The following is an 18,219-nucleotide window of genomic DNA, read 5'->3' as shown; positions in this document are numbered from 1 at the left end:
GCAGATAGAGGGATTGGACTGGATAAAGTACTGGCAAAAAATTTGTTGTTGTCTAGTCACCAAGTCATATCCGTCTTCTTTTGCGACCCCATGAACTATAGCCCACCAGACTCCTCTGTCAATGGGATTTCCCAGGCCAAAATACTGGACTGGATTGCCATTTCCTTGTCCATGGGATCTTCTCGACCCAGGGATTGAACCCGAGTCTCCTGTATTGACAGGCGGATTCTTTACCACTGAGCCACCTAGGAAGCCCTTGACAAACAATAGCCAGAGGGTGAATTTTGCCAACTGCTTGTTTTCATAAATAAGGTTTTATTGGAACATAGCCCCACCCATTTATCTTCATGATGCTCATGGCAGCTATCACTCCAAGGGCAGAGTTGAATTGTAGACAGGGTATACAGTCAGCAAAGCTGAAAATACTTGCTATCTGGCCCTTTACAGAAAAACTTGCTGATCCCTGGATTAGTTGACCTTTAGGGTTTTCTAATCCAACTTTTTATGACTTTTGAACTCGTAGCAGTTTTGTTTTTTTTTTTTTCTTTTATAACAAGAACTCCTGAAGTAACTACTAAGGGGCTAACTAGAAGGGACTTCTCTCTTCCCTGCAGTAGTTACAGTGCAAAAGGTTGGGACTTATTTTGCTTTATTTTTAGTTTATTTTGCTGTATGTCTGTATTTGTTTATTGGTCTGGCATCTTTGGTGTCCATCAATTTTGGTAAAAAGACACCAAAGCTGGGTAGATCTGATTGCATTCAGTGGCATGGTTCAAGGTAGGACACCCGTTTGTACCCACATGGAAGAAAATGAAGATTTGTTTGCTTGATGACTATGGCAGGAAAGGGAGCCAGTGCTGCCTTGAGAACCCGTGTTGCTGCCCAGACCCACCCCACCCGCTGTTTGTGTTTGCCTGTCTGAGTCTGAGCTGTGAGATGGGGGCAGGAATAGCTCAAAGTGGTGAGGTAGGTTGGTGGCCGTGGCTAGAAAAACAGGAAGAAGCCTTGAAAAATGCAGAGACTAGGAAAGAACTAATCTTTTTAATCTTCTTCCCTCGGTGCCAGTCCAAACAAGAGGCCAACACAAAATTTGCATCCCAGTGACATGCATTCCATACCCACATTGCCAGTGCATAATAGGGGATCTCAGGCACAGAGCTGCATGGTCCTCCTATCAGGCCACCCTAGCCTAGAAAGAACTTTTGTACGAACTAGGAAAAAATGCCCCTTTGGGTTGGTGCAGGCTTGGCTAACAGCTTTGAGTAAGAAAACCTTGCCCCTTTCTCTTGGCATCTAGCCCTGGGTAAACTAGCAAGTGGGCAGGGGCTGGATTTCAGCCTCCACTTGGCCCCTTGGCCAGACTTCTTTTGCAGGACAGACACTGCATTGCCTAATGCAGCAGCCACTCCTGCTACCTGGCATCTCTGAAGTCTAGGCGGGGTAGGGTAGGGGTTCCTCTCACAGGGGCTTGCTGGCCAAAAACAGGTCAACTCTGCTTGACTTTGGTTTTTGAGACCACAGCAGCCTGGGCTGGACCACTGCATGTCCATTAATACCCACTCGCTCAGCAGTGCTATGGAGCAGGGTGGCCGAGAGCATCGGGACAGGGAGCACAGAGATGTGGTCCCCCCACAGCTGCACCAGGGTCCCCGATCTGGTACTTTGGAGAGCCACGGCCTGGCTCTTCTTTGCCAACTTCTGACCTAAAACTGGCTCAGCTCAAGGAATGCACACAATTTTCCACAGAGTTACATCTCAGAGGTAATACGCTGGCAGCACAAAGAAATGTGCTAAGAGGGCCAGAACAGACGAGCTCACAGCAGTAAGAACTGACCTCACCCCCTGGGCTCTGGGTTACATGTAGCCCAGGGTGCGCAGTGACGACATTGTGCCAGGCCACCCTCCTCTGCAGGGTGTGTTGTTGGCGTGGTTTGAGAAGGCTGTTATGCACTCCCTGTGGGTGAGACAACTTTGCGGTCAGATCTGGTTTCCACCTCTCAGCTCACGTTGGAAATTGTATTGAGCCGGCCATGTGGGCAAATTTTGAAAGATCCCTAACCTACCCTTTTCATTTTGCATCTATCAGCAGTTCCCAGCAGATAGTTCAAGGCTAGAGGATTGGGAAGAAAGCCTGGGAGCCCGGAGTAGCCAAAGACCCAATATCTACTTCCGGTCCCCTTTCTTGGTTCTTAAAAGGCTCCTGGGAATGAGCAGGAATGTAGTTTGTCGCTGTTCTGAGCCCCTTGCCAGGGTGGGGTGCTGTGCCAAGGAACAGAGTCCTGTGGACCAGAGCGCTTCTCTCTGTGTACAGGAAAGATGCAGTGGAGGGGAGAAGGGGTGGAGTGTGGGCATCGGTGCTGCTGCACCCTGTGGGGAAGATGGGGGGAGCCCATGAAGTTGACCCTGGAGAATAGCCCTGTACCCTAGTTTCGGACCAGAGCCTCAGGGCTGAAAAGAAAGAAATCTCCCAGTTAAGAAATGTTCCCAATTTAAAAATTTTACTTTTCCAAGTCACCAGATATGTGATGGTGCCCAGCACTTTTAGCTGCAGATGTTATGACCAGATACGGGGTGGGGAGCAGCACTCAGCAGGCCCTTCTAGTGGAACACGGGTGCCCTAGAGCCATGCTTATCCCACTCCAAGCCTGTGACCACAGAGGGCCCTTGGAGCTGGCAGTGTGCTGCCACAGGGCCCTGGCTCATGTCTGAACCTCACTCTGCCTTTGCCACGCACCTGACCCTGGGTAGGTTATCTGCTCTCTCCCAGCCTGCCTCTTCATGTGTACAGTGGGAGCAGAGCAAAACTATCTATTTCATACACATGACTGTTTCTTGCATTAAAATGGGGTTATTTTTAAAAACACAATATAAACTGTAAAATACTAAGGATCGAGTTAGTTCATTTACTTATCCAGTAAGTATTAAATGCCTGCTGCTGCTGCTGCTGCTAAGTTGCTACAGTTGTGTCTGACTCTGTGCAGCCCCATAGACGGCAGCCCACCAGGCTCCCCTGTCCCTGGGATTCTCCAGGCAAGAACACTGGAGTGGGTTGCTATTTCCTTCTCCAGTGCATGAAAGTGAAAACTGAAAGTGAAGTCGCTCAGTCGTGTCCAACTCCTAGCGACCCCATGGACTGCAGCCCACCAGGCTCCTCCGTCCATGGGATTTTCCAGGCAAGAGTACTGGAGTGGGGTGCTAGGAGCAGGCATTTTCAGGCAGTGCCCCAGGTATTCCAGGCCCTCCCGTAAATAGGAGCTATTCAACACATGTGTGTTAAAATCGAGTGAAATGGGAGTTCCTCAGCTAGGTGATGGGAGGGCAGAGTGGGAGGAAAGGAAACTACTCGGGTGTGAGTTCTGACTGTGTACCTGACACTGTTGCTTAACAGTTTCTCTCTGGGTTCATCAGAGAGAAACACGCAGAGACTCAGAGAGGTTAAGTATGACTTCGCGGAGACACACGGCCACCGAGTGACTGACCCACGTTAGAATTCAGTTCCCAGTGACCCAGATGTTCCCTTGCCACAGAATGACACGAGCAGATCCCCTCTCTAGCCCACTTTTCTCCTCCCAAGCTTCCCTCAGATCAATGAGCTAGGCCAAATCCAAGCCAAAAACGACCACCCCCACCCCATTCTAGGCCAGTATAAGTGGGGACCATGTGAAATCAGGGCAGAATGAGGCTCTATCACCACAAGCCAAATCTCTGTTCACAAGGGCGCAGGTTTTAGGAAAACAACAGCCTTTGATGCATGCTCGGAATTCCTTCCATGGCAAGCCACTGTGAGAAAAATCTCACCCAAACAATGCACTCTTGGCCGCCAGGGGAGGGTGGCTGTCTTTTCAGGCTTAAAGCTACCAGCAAGGACCCAGAAGTCACCCCAGGGAGTTGTTGGTTTCCCCAGAAGATCTAGCTGTTTGAAATCAACTTAGCAAAGGATTCCATTTACCCCTCTGCCTGGCCTCCCAGTGCTGAGGCCTCCCTTGCCTCTAAGTCCTGGGAGAGCAGGAGGGTCATGGAGCTCGTTGTCTTCATGTGGGTTTTCAGTTGAGCAGTTGATGATTCCTTTTCTCAAATGTAACACCGAGTATTTATTCTGAAAAAGGATTTTAAAGAAAAAAGAACTAAAGAGATCATTGTCTGGCTTGGTCTCCATAAACCAGTCCAGGTATTGTCTAGATTTAAGGTGATCGATTTAGGAAAGATTATTCATTCATTGTCATTCAGTCATTCAACAGAAGTTTAGGGTATTTCTGGGTCAGTAAGGTGCAGCCCCCAGAAATGAACACAGGAAGCCTCCCGTGTTTACACCATAGGGGGAAACAACTAAGGAACTGCGTTTAAAGATGGACAGACCCAGGGCTCCAGCTGGAGGAGGGCATGACAACACACTCCAGTATTCCTGCCTGGAGAATCCCAAGGACAGAGGAACCTGGCAGGCTACAGTTCATAGCGTCGCACAGAGTCGGACACGACTTAGCAACTTAGCACACACAACTCCAGAGCCAGCAACATCCAGGAATTCCTGCCCAGGAAGTCAGCCTGGCCCTGGAACTCAGAGCACATGGGGGAGGCCTCAGCTGACCTCCACCATTGAGTTCACAAGGCCTCCCTGAACCTTGGTAACACTGAGCCACCAAGCTCCACCCATGGGTGACTATAGACGTAGACAACATGTGTACAAGGGACAGCAGCCAGCAACCCCAGACAATTTAGTTGGAATTGTTTTGTTCCAGAAGGCAAAAGTAGACTCTCTGGGTGGGGGTTCCCAGGGGACAAATTCCAGTTCAGGAGAAGGAAGACCATCATAACTGTTCAGTGCTGCAGGCTCTGCGGAGGGCCTGATGCTTATGCCAGGCCTTGAGGGTGGTTCAGTTTTGAGTAGATACGGAGGCCCTCAAAAAGTGTTGCATGGTTCAGGAAAGTACCCTTCGCCTGCAAAGCAAAGGGACTCCTACTTAGCTGGCTCCCAGAATTGCCAAGGGGAATTAATTATTGTTTGTGAAACACTTTAAGATTCTCCGATGAAAGACCTTGTATAAATGCAAATTATTATTATTGTCATTAAAAGTGCTAGACAGACGTCTGGCCTGCTGGATAATACGCTGGCATAGCTCTGAGCAGCAAAGAAAGTCAGTTCCAGGAAGCAAGTTTGCTCTAGTTGCTCCAGAGGAATAGCAGGAAGAAACAGTGGGTGGAGGAGGGCTTAGCCCTTGACTGTGAAGTGAAACCACCCAACTCCCACCCAGGCTGAGCAGGCAGCAGTCTGTCTGGGAGTTCAGGGCCCGTGTGTCTTCTGAGGGTCCCTTGCCCCCTGCAGGAAACAGCCCTTGTGGAGTACAAGAGCTCGCCATGAGTGAGTGAATGTCTGGTTGTCTGCTAGTCTGACAGATGAATGCTGGCCTCCATTCTTGGAGTCCTAAGTCAGATCTGGAGACAAAAGAGAGATAGATAGAAACCTCTTGCCATGCCTTTGATGGTGCTTATTAAGGCTCTTGAGGGAACCCCTTTAGCAAAGCCCAGGGAGAGGTCATTTATTAAATTACCGCTTCCACTAAAGAAACTGTCTCTGGCTAAAGTGCTTGGATTGATACCAAAGCAAGAATAATAATAATAATGGATAATAGTACAGTCGGCCCTTCATATCTGTGGGTTCCACATCCAGAAAATATTTCAAAAATATTTGGAGGAAAAAAACTCCAAAAAGTTCAAAAAGCAAAGTTTGGATTTGCCAAGCACCAGCAACTATGTACATAGCATTTATATTAGTATTTACGTTGTATTAGGTATATAAGTAATCTACAGGTGATTTAAAGTATATGGGAATATGTCCATAAGTTATAAGCAAATTCAGTCAGATCTCCACATTTGTACATTCCGTACCCACAGATTCAACCATTGGAGGATAAGATACCCGAGTTGGTTGAATCCAAGGCTGTGGAATCCAAAGATATGGAGGGCCAACTGTACACCACTTTCTATAAGGGACTTGAGCATCCTTGGATTTTAGTATCCAAGAGGGTCCTGCAACCAGCCTCCTGTGGCAGGTTCCACGGGATGACTGTATATTAGACCTGGAAGTAAACGCAGAGGCCATCCCCTCACTTTCCAGATGAGGCATCTGGGACACAGAGAAGTGAAGTGGCTCATCCACGGTCACATAGCAAGAGCCAGGATCACAACTCATGCTTAATTATGTCAGGGTAGTAATCCCTCCCCCTGTATAGCATTTTACAGTTACATCACTTCTGAACAGCTCTGGAGAGTTTTCAGAAGCCCACAGACGTTACTGTTAAAGGAACCTTCTGGTACCTTTGCTCTTCTGGAGCTCATAATTTGGAGAACATTTCTGGTGCCTCCTGTGCCCTTATGGGGATTGCAGGTGCCTTTCCTTCTCCGGACACTTGGACTAGGCCTCGTTCTTCCATAGGATGTGTTGATACTTCCAGGAACTAGATGGGCAAGGGAGCGGGAGGTCTAGTTCCTCCCTTCCATCCCTTGTTATCACAGTCATAATTCTACTGGAAAGTCACCCAACGCAGGTTCCTAGATGAGAGCTAAGGATACCAGTCACCACCTCTGGACACACAGACTTACAGGATGGAGGAAGCAGACATAGGTGTAATGGCAGTTAGCAGTAAGCAGCCCTCGGCGTTCGTTACTGGGCCAGTGGCAATTCCAGTATTATGGAGTTTTAATGAAGGAGAATAAAAGATCCTAAAATGATGTTTGGGAGGGGAGGATCACCAAATCAAAGAAATTTAGAAATCATCTCTTCCACGCCTTCATTGTGTGGATGAGGAAACAGAGGCGTGAGTCAGCGTCACACAGCAGACGCGGACGTGGAGGCCTCGGCTCTGCTTAGCCACCAGCACTCTTTCCACTGGAGATCCTGGCAGTGTGCAAAGTATGTGCACTCTGGAGTCGAGCAGCATTGCCACCTGTTAGCGATGTGATCTTAGAAAACTACTTGGCTTCTCTAAATCATAGATTTCTCATTGGCAAAATAAAGATATAGGCGTCCCCCTCTTTTGGAAAGTTCACTTTATGCCACTTCGCTTTTACAAAAGGCCTACATTAGTGCCTGTTTTCAGTGACCCAAAGACATCCAAAGAGGATTTTCACTTTTATTTTTTTTTTTAAGGCAAAAAGCAAAAATAGCTTTCATTGTTTGTTTTGTGGCAAGCCCTTGTAGAGGCAGCATACACCCCTAGCAGCCGGAGTGGCACCGCCAACCTCGTTCCCCAGGAACCACGCTTGCATCTCAGCATCAAGCCACCATAGCTCACTTTCTGGAATTGCTGCGTTTCTACCTGTGAGCCCAGGTGTCTGGGAATATCATTTTAGCTGCTGGACCAGGGGATTAGCCTGAAAAGAAGAGGGACCATAGCCCTCCTTGCTGTCCCTCCCTCAGATCTTCAAGGGGTATCTGTGAGCACCCAACTAGGAGGGCAAACACCCAGAGTATTGGCGTGACCAGGAGGTGCCTTCAAAAGCCAGTAGACAGGGGCCCAGGCAGCTATGGAAGACAGAGCTTCGTCCTCTAGATGCTGCAAGTCTAGTGGGAGAAACCAAATTTACAACCAGGCAAACAACACTTAAAAGCCCCAGAGAGACTCTCTGGAAAGGAAGAGAATAGTTTATGCTCCAAGGAGTTGATATCCTAAGTGTTCCTCTGGGGGTCTAGTACTCCCCTGTGCCGGCTGATGCCTGGTGATGCTGAGTGGAAGCGTGAAAACACCGTACCCCGCACGCTGCCGTGGTCAGCTCCGCCAGGACCCTGGGCACTTCCTCTCTGTGGGCAGTTCTTTGGTTTTTCCCCTCTTGCTGACTAAGGGGGAGAGGGTTGTCTGTGATCTTGACGGTGACTCACTACCATCAGACAGGCAGCTGGCTTCCCCTCAGCAGTCCAGCACAGGTGAGCTGCATGAGTAGCCCTCCTCCCGACAGGGCCTGCGGACGATCCCAGCACTCTGCACAGGCATCTGCCTGGCCATAGGCAGAGCCAGAGCTGGGCTCCTGCCCATGCAGCCCCAGGCAGAGTGAGCAGATGACTTGAGATGTCCGTTGCCATGGCACCTACCACCTGAGATACGTCAGATGTAGGTGCAAATACGGCAACAAAGTGGACACAAAGAGTAGCTCTGCTCTGGGGTCCCAGGCCTCAGGGAGCACCACAGTCCTTAGCCCCCTACACCCACTATCTGGCCTAAGCTTAGCACAGCCAGGTGCACTGGGTCATCACAGCCTGCCCGCCCCTGCTTCCCGGGTAGACGGGGGCCAGCCTTTCTCTGTGGCCACACTGTCGGCTCCTCTTCACAGTGTCTCATCAGGTTCACAGTGGAAAGAGCATCAGCCGGAGAGTAAGGAGATAGGGAGGACGGGCTCAGATTCTACCTACCAGCTCTGGAGCTTCAGGACAGCCCCTGGGGACAGCCATTCATTCGTTCATTCCTGCCTGTGAGGCCTATGGACGGTGAGCATCATGGGGCACTAGGGATGAACCATCACCAAATTCTGCCCTCGAGGGGCTTCCAGAGAAGAGCTAGGCCTTGTGAGAGGGGACCATTAACTTCTCCAGCCCTTAGTTTTTTTCCCTTCCTCATAATGGTTGGAGTATACGGCTGCTGAGGTTCTGTTATAAAATTGTATCATTCTAAAGTACATCTTTAAATAAACCACGTGTTTATTACATCGTTTGAGAAATGTTTGTTGAGCTGCAGTGTGTCGGCGCTAGACTTGAAGCTGGGCTGCAGAGAGGGATGAATATGTGCAAGGGGGCTTGCAGTTAAGGAGCTTCTGGTTGGATGTGGCGGGGTGAATAGACAGATGCGGGCAGAGCTAGAGCCCCGGGGAGGAAGGCAGCCCTGGGGCTGGGGGAGCCCACGAGGACTACCCTCCCCCCCCCACCATCCTGCCAGCTGGCCATCTCATGGCCTCCTCCTCAGACCCTGCACCAGGGGATGCTGAGGGGCACAGGCACCTACAGCTCCCCCCAACCAACCCCCACTCCTGGGCAAGGACTGGCCCTGCAGTTGCAGAAGCTGGCTGATGCTGCGTTAGCCCCAGAGGAACTGGCTAGGCTCCAGAAGGCCTCCTGGGAGAGCCTCAGAAGGAGGGAGAACCACTAGGTAATTTTGATCATTTCAGTACCCATTGACAAATACCCTATGATTTAGAAGGAGGCAGATTTCATCCCAATACTTTGATGTCTAGAAATGGATTCCAGTTGGTTGGTTGTCCTCCTAAAACAGCATTTTATTTAATTCAACACATACTGAGACTACAGCCAGCTTTCTCATGGGCGAGGAGCCCGAGCTGTATAAGACAGAGTCTAGACACCAATCTAAACATCTCAAACTCAAGGCAGACCATGGCTGGGCCTGAGGTTAGAGGCCAGTGTGCCATGGAACCCGGCAGAGGGGAGATTGATTCCAGCTGAGGGCGAGGGCCTCTGCCTGAAGCTGCGAGCATGTTCTCAGTGTGATATCAAGCCTTTTGCAGCTCTTGAGTTAGTTTCCTTGCTTTGCGAGCTTAGATTCCTTAAAAACAAACCAGGCCTGCTTGAGGATTGGCACCTCTAAGGAGACTGTGTACATGAACCAGTTATAACCACTTGTTTGTTCCTAAAGCCCATACCAGCAATCCAGGCTGGCCTGGCAGGGCACAGCTACAGATTAAGCTCCCATTGTGCCAGGCATTTGCTCACCAAGGCGCCCAGAGTCGGGTGGGCCATCTTTACAGGGGCTTTTGGAGGGCTTGGGGTGATGGGCATCGAGGCAGAACCAGGTCTCTTTGTAGAGATCCTATTATGAGGATGACCCTTTGCCACCGGAGAGTAACCCCCGATGAGTCAGTCTTTACCATGGCTGTTCAGGACCATGAGGACAAGGCGAGACCACAAGGATGATTAGCAGGACTTGTCTTACACTATTTACAGGACCGCTTTGATTTTCAGACCACAGTCAGCTTGCATATGACTGATTAAAAACATGTGCCAGTTGAAGTCACAGCTGCAGAAGAAAACTCAAAAAAAGAAAGGAGCCTTAGATGTTTAGGAACTCGCCTCTATTTGCAAAAATGAATTCTGACTTGATTTGTGTGTCCTTGATTTCCTGACAGTGAGGTTCGTGTCCCCGAACCACTTCTCCCACCCTGCCCTACCCACCCCCACACTGGCCTGACTCGAGCAAACATCGTAGGGCTTATCTTATGATTGCCCAAAGAAAAGCATTTGGGAATTCCAGAAAGAGACCTCAGAGTCCTATTTCGGAAGAGAGCAGCTGTTTAGGCTTCTGCAGAAACAAAGGTCCCAAGTAAATGAGGCTAAAGGCAGCAAGATCCCAGGGGCTACTCCGTCAGGTCGTGCTCCCGTGGGAAGACGAGCTCTGGTGGCACTAGTATCAGAGGCTCTCTTGACTGAACTCGCTCAGCATCTGTTTTCTCACCTGCAAAATGGGACCATGACTCCTGCCACACGCGGCAGTACTGTGAGCAATGTTCAATCTGCTTTGTGGGCTTCCTTCCTCTTTCCCCGGAGTCTCCAACCTTTTGGGACTTTTTATTCTCTGTTTTTTGTTTTCATTTTCTTAAAGTGGTACTGATTGAAATGTGTAGATGTTGATTTCACAGATTTTTGTCCTTTTGAAAAGGTCCATTGAATAAATCGAGGCTTATAATTCCAGCAGGGAAAACCCCTTTTGATGAGAAAGGCTCCTAATTGCCTTTATCTCAAGGCCTCTGAGGATTCCTCTCTCAGCTCCCTGTCCCCACTCTCCTTAGTGCCCCCAGAGCCCCTGCCCAGGAGCACCTAGATGATGGATTTTCCAGGCATTGTTACCCGCTGGCGACTTAGCTTGAGCTCCCTGACTCTGTACCTCTGCTCAGTGGGAAGGCAGACATGGCCGAGAGAAACGAGCCTCCCTCCATCTCACCACTGCCTGTGGTTCCCAGAACATGTGTTCAGAGCTCTGCATGTTCGCAAAAGAGCATCCCAGATACTGATGAGCTCTGCCTCCCCACAAGTCCTAACAGTGCCTCGAGGCCTGGGCTTGGCTGGTGCCTTGACTTAACCAGTGAAGGTCAAGACACAAAGAGGTTAAGTGGCTTGCTCAAAGTCACGTGGATTTCTCAGAACCATCACTGGGTGGCACCTAGAGAGGACCAAGTATCCATCTGCCTTTTGGAGGTGAGGAGCCAGGCCTGGACTAGAGTCCATGACTTCTGCCTCGTGGCTCAGGGCTCTTTCTGCTCACCCCGCTGTCTCTCCTTTTCAGTACTTGTTGTCCTGGACAGAGAAAGATCTGTTCTAGGACTGGGCCAACTGTGATACCCCTACTTCTGGTAGCCAGAGCCACGTGATTACCTTAAACATCTGTCAGGCCCACAGCCCACCTTCCCCCAACCACACTCTTGACCAGAACTGCACACAAGAGCACACCCAGAACTCAGGCAAAAGCCAGCCAGGGATGCAGGTGCCTCCCGCTGCAGAGCCCATCCTCAGATACCATGAGTCCACCTCCAGCCACTCTGGGCTGCATTTCAGGAGGTTCACAGTGTCCTGACAACTTTGGCTGGGTGTCAAGTCCTGAGACCAACCATCTCTGTGCCTCCAACTGCAAGCACATATGATAAGTGAAAAGTGATCCAAGAAGGCCCAGAGGAAAGGATGATCTGGGACCTTTCCATCTACACAGGGTTATTCTCTTTTTCTCTTTTGCAGCCACACATGCCCTGGCTGTTCCCAGGGACTCAGTCTTTCCCCCTCAGACCCAACTGGGTCCCCATGGTAACAGTTGACATCTATTGATCAAGTAGTATGCCAGGCATCAGGCCAAGTGCTTACTTGGAGCATCTCATTTAATCCTCATGAGGATTACTCTTTAAGGTAGGCATTATGGCTCCCCTTTTATAGGCGAAGAAATTAAAGCTGAAGAGGTGAGTCACTTGCACAGGTGGGACAGCCAGTAAGGAGCAGGGCCAAGCCTTGAGCCCAGGTGTGGCTGGCTCCAGAACACACAGTGCCTGTCTTGCACAGCCTCCAGCCTGCGAGGCCTTGGAGATCATCGAGCACAGCTCCCTGCCTTGAAGATGAGGGATCTGGTGCCCAGAAGGGAAAAAACTTACTCCTGGACCCCAGACCCAGAAAAGCAGACCCACTGAGCTCCCCAGCACCCTGATTCCTGACCTCAGGGAATTCCCTCCTGGCAGTGCCTGTGAGCTGAGGCCAGGAGCCAATCCTGCTTCCAATTCATGGAAGACCTATCAGACCTCGGCCTAGAGTCAGTTCTTTAAGTTTTATTCTGTTGACCTGAGACTCTGTGACGGACCAAGTTGTGATTTTATAAACCCAGAGCGAAGGAACTGAGGTCAGTGGAAAGGGTCAGAACCTGATGTCGTCCTCAGGCATATTTAGCTCTAATCTGGTCTAAAAATAATTTCCCTTCCAGTGTGAGTAGAATGGGAGCTTGACTGACTCAAGGCCTCTATCCTGCAGGTCCTTTTGACCCGTGAAGGGGGATGTGAGAAGACCTTCCCTTCACCACCCCTGTAACACACTTACACTTTTGAAGCTTACCACACGCTTTGTCTTTGGGTCAAAGAGTTTTTTTAAAGGTGACAGACTAGTGCCATTGGCAAGTGATGTATTCTGAGCAGCTCTCCACTTTCTCTGATAAAAAAACCTGAAATAAATGAAAACGGTGCTTCAAAAAATATATATAAATGGCTGGGAGCCAGTTGTCATTTTCCCCTTCCTCCCCCTTTCCCCGAGCTGACTTCGTGCGGCTCCGTGTTGAGAGGCACTCACTGACAACAGCGGGTAGCATCATGCCTTTAAATAGCCCTGCGCCGTACTGCTTCCCCTTGGCGTCACACAGTTTGCCCTGGCAGGGAAAGCCCAGGACAGAACAGGAAACTTCAGAATTTTCTTGAAGAAGGAAAGAGCTTGCTGTAAGACTTTCTCCCTCTTGCCAAGACCTTTCTGTCGAAGGAGCTTGCACTGGTGTGGCCCCTTCCCCCAGAAATTTCCAAGGAAAAAACAGCTGAGGAGATTCGCTTCATCAGATTTGCCCCATGTGACACCAGGCATGAGGAGAGAGCATGGGAGAGAGGTGCCCATCCTGGAGCCCAGGGCCCCGTTTCAGCAGCAGTCAGTCCCACTCCCTCGTCAGGCACCTATTGTGGGGCCGACGGCCTCTCTCTATAGTGTCCTCACCTGTGACCTAAGACAGGGGCTCCACCCCACCCAGTGCTTGGACTCCAGATGTCCTTTGGGCAGGAAGGCAAATGCAGTAAAGGTTGGCAGCAGCCCATTGGTGCCGGACCCCCTGAAGAAGGGCCAGAAGGCCCCCCTCCAGCAAACACAAATTCTGCTGGGGAAATAGCACGTGAAACACAGAGAAGGAATGAACAGCCCTCACGACTGGTGGCGGCAGCCATTCAACAAGCTTCCTTCCCAAACGTGGTCCTGTGAGAGCATCACATCAGGGTGGGTTTGTCGCCCCTTCTCACCCTGGGGAAACAGAACTTGGGGCTTCTCTTGCCTGGTCCACCTGGCTGTAGATCTGGGGCAGCTCCTGCCTCATTGCAGTCCTCCTCCCCATAAGGATGATTGTGGGCAAGGGTTCCAAGGTTCTGCGGCTCAGAAGAGGTGGCAGATTGGCTGGAACCAGGATGGTGGAGAGTGTTGATCCTTCTCACTGACAGTCAGCATAGGCTGAAGTTTGAGAATGGACAACACTTTTGCAGTTTTCTTCCTCAGAATCTAAATGTCTCATCTGCCTGCTTTCTGGGCTTGCTCTCTTTCACCCCGAAAAGCCTGCAAGGGACCTGCTTTAACTGCTCTCACAAACCGGTGGTCATCAGTAGTTACCTTAATTACAGCCATGAAGTCCTCACCCGGCGCTCCGTACAGGCCAGGCCTGTGGGGCCACCGGGGAGACGCGCTCCCCCCTTGCTGGAGCCGGCAGTGCCACCCAGTCCACAAGCCGTGTGCACACCTGAGACATGCCCAGAAGGAGCACAGAGAATGTCTGCACTCTGGCAGAGAACCTTCTGGTGACCAGGGAAGGCTTGATGGAGGCAAGGGCATTTGGCCTGAGCATGACTAAAGGCCTGGGGTGGTAATGGCATGTGTGAGGAAGAGCAGGCGGCCAGACGGGAGGACGTGGGAGTGGAGGTTGGCGTCTGGACCGTGCGTGGGCCTCAGGGGGCTTATGACACCCCCGACTGCTCTCTTCTCACCGGTGGACATTCCCTCGTTGCCTCTCACGGCTTCAGCACGTCTGCCATCTGCCTTTAAGTGAGCACCCTGACTCCTTAACATGCTTCTGATCTCCTGTGACATCACAGTGAGGAGACTCATCTGTAGGTTTTCTGGAAGAGGATCTTCAGCTTTCTTAGCTTCTCAGTGGTGAGGGCAGGGCATGATCCCAAAATGTGACTGAGGAAAAGTGCAGATGACGATCACGGCACTCCAGGCTGCGGGTTTGGGCAGATGAAGGGTCTTGGTTGGGATAGGGACACAGACCCACACTCAAAGAGAATTCATTTACCTGCAACAGGAAGGTGAAGCCTTGCATCCCAGGAAGAAATAGCAGTGTTGTAAAAGGTAACAAGACAGGGAGCCCAGGGTGTGGGGACACCAGGGAAGAAGAGGAGGAAGCTGCAGGATGAATTCGCTGCAGAGGTTTAGGGAGAAGTGGAAAGTGAGGGTCCTGTTACAGAAGCACCAGGGCCCGACGCACTTTCAAATGCGTAATAGCGATGAGCACATCCATGTGGCACGCACTGGCTTGGATGAATGATAGACGTTCAGGTCATGATGTCCTGGTTGGAAATGTGAGACTGGCAGTTTGGGAGAGAAGGACTGGAGATCCAGATTCCAGGGGCGGGGATAGGTGTTCTCTGCTGAGGGTGTTTCAAGCCTGAGAGGAAGCGAGGGGAGTAGAGAGCAGGACTGAAGAGGCCAAGGAGACATGTCACCTGGAGGTGAGGAGGAGCAGGGAGAGGAGGGAGGGAGCAGGTCTGAATGTGTAGTCCAGGCAGTAGCTTCCAGATGCAGGAGCCGCTGCAGAGAGGCTGCAGAGGCTAGGACTGAAAAATCTAAGCAAATCCCTGAAATGTGAAAGGGGGCTTCCTGTGACCTGGCGTTGCGGGGCGGGGATCAGGCAGGTGTCGTCAGTGACGTTCTGTGTGGCTACCTCATGGCAACCCGGGGGCTGATGGGTTTGTGGGGCTCCTCGCCCAACATCGAACCACTCGTTTGAGCTTCTTGACTCCTGAGCGGTTCTCTGCTCTTTTCTCACGGGTGGCCATCACCTCATCACCTCTCATAGCTTCAGCACGTCTGCCTTCTGCCTTTAAGTGAGCGCCCTGACTCCTAATGTGCTTCTGATCTCCTGGGAGCCTGGAGCACCAAGTTTCCTAGGACTGTATCCTAAATATTAATAGCATAGACTTGGGTGAGGTACCTGAGGCCTTTATGGTACCGATGGTGACAGGTCATCTAGCTCGTGTCCCAGGTCCGGGGGAGCCACTGCTGGATAAGTCAGCTGCTCTGATCTCACCGGCATCAGGGGCAAGAGAGGGGGGACCGGGAGCACACAGAGTGCCGACCCCAACCTCCCCGTCTTGTTGCCCTCCGCCTCCCACCGTGCCCTTTCTCTTCTGGAACAGTGTTGCGTTCCCAGCTCACGTGCAGCAGTCCCATGCTCCCCAGGCCTCTGCCCCTGCTGTGTCTTTTCCTGGAACGTGTAAAATGCCTGCTTCACCTCCTCCTCCATTGACTGCCCCAGGCTGGTGCCTCATGGCAGCTCCGTAAGCGCCCTCACCACAGCAGTCAGTATTTCTTCTGTGTCTGCTGCTCCTCAAAACTGAGCTCACCTGCATGGGGTGCCATGTCTGGAGCATCTCCCAACCCCTGGCACCTCAGACTGCCAGGCACAGCCTCCTGCTTTTGAACGGAAAGTCTGCTTCTACGGGTTCAAATCTGGGTGCCAGAAGAACCAAATGGTCCGCCCCAGATCCTGTCACTAGTCTGAGAAGGCTCTCCTGACACCCAGCCTGATTTTCTTTTCAGTAGATCAAACCACGAGCATGTTTGCAAATAAATGGAGACCATGGTTCACTTAGAAATTCCTCGTATTAGGCCTTGCTTATCTATACGCAGGAGACCTGGGTTTGATCCCTGGGTTGGGAAGATCCCCTGGAGAAGGAAATGGCAACCCACTCCGGTATTCTTGCCTGGTAAATCCCATGGATAGAAGAGCCTGGTGAGATACAATCCACAGGGTTGCAAAGAGTCAGACACAACTGAGTGACCAGCACTTTTTTCTTTTCTTTGTCTGTATGAAGTTGATCCAACTGAGTGAAAAGTACAACCCTGTTGATATTTCAGATCACGAAAATGACTGGTTGCTTGGCTTGGTCACTCTCTGGCTTGTAGCTTGGACCCTTGGTTTTGACCTGGGAAAGGGCAGACAGAACCTGAGTACTGATGTCTAATGGGAATTGGCAGCCAGGAAGTTCTGAATACAGGCCTTTTAAGCATCCAGGAGAGAGAGCACGGCAGTGAACTGCATGGACCTCTTTTGGAAAAATCCAGAAGGCTTTGCATCAGCAGAGAATGAAAATCCGACCCAAGATGCATGAACAATAAATAACAACTGTTCTGAGTTAGGTTGAAAGCTCTGAGTTGCACTTTTTTTTTTTCAAGTTGTTTGTGCTAACCACAATTTTTTTTTTCTCCCCTTTTCCCACCAGGGCTTATTTCAAAACCTTTGTCCCTCAGTTCCAGGAGGCAGCGTTTGCCAATGGAAAGCTCTAGGAAACACCAGTCTTGAGAGGTGGCCAGCCAGACTGCTCTGTCCACATGCGTGTCAGCACATAGGGCTGCTTCCTGGAAGCCATTGGAATGTCTTCATGGCAGCGTTTCGCTCACACAGCAGCTTTGCTCTGCGACTGGAACCCAGACTTGAGCTGGCTGGCGGGAACCTGGGTCCCGGAGCCCCCGCCTCTGGTGGCTCCCTCTTTGTTTCCTGCAGTATATTTCTTAGTTGAAAGAAATAAAGTCACAAATCATGATGCCGTATTTTTCCAGGGAAAGTAAGACATCCTGAATGCACACACCCTGATTCCAAAGCCTTTGTCTCTGAGACCTCTAAGTTTTCAGATTAAATGCACCTTCGCTTTTCTCTTCCCCCAAAATGAGTGCCTGTGTGTTTCACAGCCCAGTGTGTCCCATCTTGGACAGTCCTCCAGAAGCACTTGTAGAGGTGCTGCCTGAATGAGCCTGACCAGCTGGGCCCAAGACCGGCGCTCAGGAGCAACTAGGTTCTAGCACCAGCCTCGCCTCCAGGCCCCTGTGTGTGCTCCAGGTACAAGGCCCGTCCTGACCCAGGAGGCCATCATTAAAGTCATTAAAGCTTGTTGAATGCCTCAAGAAATTTCTCTCTCTCCTCCCGTCCCTCGTCCTGATGCCACTGGGAGAGTTGTTTGGGCTTATGAAGCACTCTGTGAATTATACCTGGAAGACACAGGTAGGGTCCCGTGGGCGAACCCTGGGCTCAGGCCTGCCAGCTCTGCTGCCACCCAGGAACAGGACTGGGCGAGGTACCCTGAGCAAGCTCCATCTTCCCTAAATTTGTGGATTATCAGAGCCGGGTGGGGTTTCAGAAGTCATCTGTTTCCACCCCCGAATCCCTCTCCCCTGCTACTCCCTTTAGGGTCAGAAGTGAAAACCAAGGCCCACAAGCTAAAGAAATACTCCAGTAAATCAGGGCAAATCTGGGAGCTGAGAGCCATCACATGACTTCCCTCAGCTTACACCCAGGCTGGCCATGGCCAGCTTGTCCACTTGACAAGGTCTAGTTTAGTTTAGGGGTTCCACCCTGAGGGCTTTCAGCCCCGGAAGTGGGACCCTGGCGTGGAGGCGAGAGAAACAAGCTGACCTGCGTGACCTGGGCTCCTTTCTTCAACTCACCTGCCTCCCACCCTGTGTAGGGCCTGCACAGGTGGAACCCGACCCCTCACTGTTCCCTCAGCTCCTCTTGTGGCTCCTGGAGCCCACATAAACCTGAAAGGGAGCCAGCTCAGGGCCCTTGTGGGGGCTGGTGAGAGACACCCCTCCTTCCTGTATTCTCCAGCACTCGAGAATGTTCTCAGAAGGCAGGGGAACCACTAGAAGAGACCTCTCAGCCTGGCTTCTAGGTGAAGGGC

General features: G+C 51.0%; 1 protein-coding gene across 10 annotated transcripts in view; it reads left to right on the top strand.

Annotated features, from left to right (window-relative positions):
• BABAM2 (BRISC and BRCA1 A complex member 2) overlaps positions 1 to 17,431 on the top strand; it is a 474,973-nt gene extending 457,542 nt beyond the window's left edge. For 8 of the 10 annotated variants that reach the window (XM_044926130.2, XM_044926119.2, XM_044926123.1 and 5 more), the window contains one exon: positions 8,323 to 16,758. In XM_044926130.2, the coding sequence (XP_044782065.1) occupies positions 8,323 to 8,464 (142 nt within the window). In that variant the 3' untranslated portion in view covers positions 8,465 to 16,758. The other 2 variants (XM_044926125.2, XM_044926120.2) reach the window with 2 other exon arrangements.
• Positions 17,432 to 18,219: the final 788 nt, after the last annotated feature.

This window comes from Bubalus bubalis, chromosome 12 (genome assembly GCF_019923935.1).
Source record: "Bubalus bubalis isolate 160015118507 breed Murrah chromosome 12, NDDB_SH_1, whole genome shotgun sequence".
Taxonomy (NCBI): Eukaryota; Metazoa; Chordata; class Mammalia; order Artiodactyla; family Bovidae; genus Bubalus; species Bubalus bubalis.
Note: the sequence above shows the minus strand (reverse complement) of the source record. Positions and strands in the feature narration are given on the sequence as shown.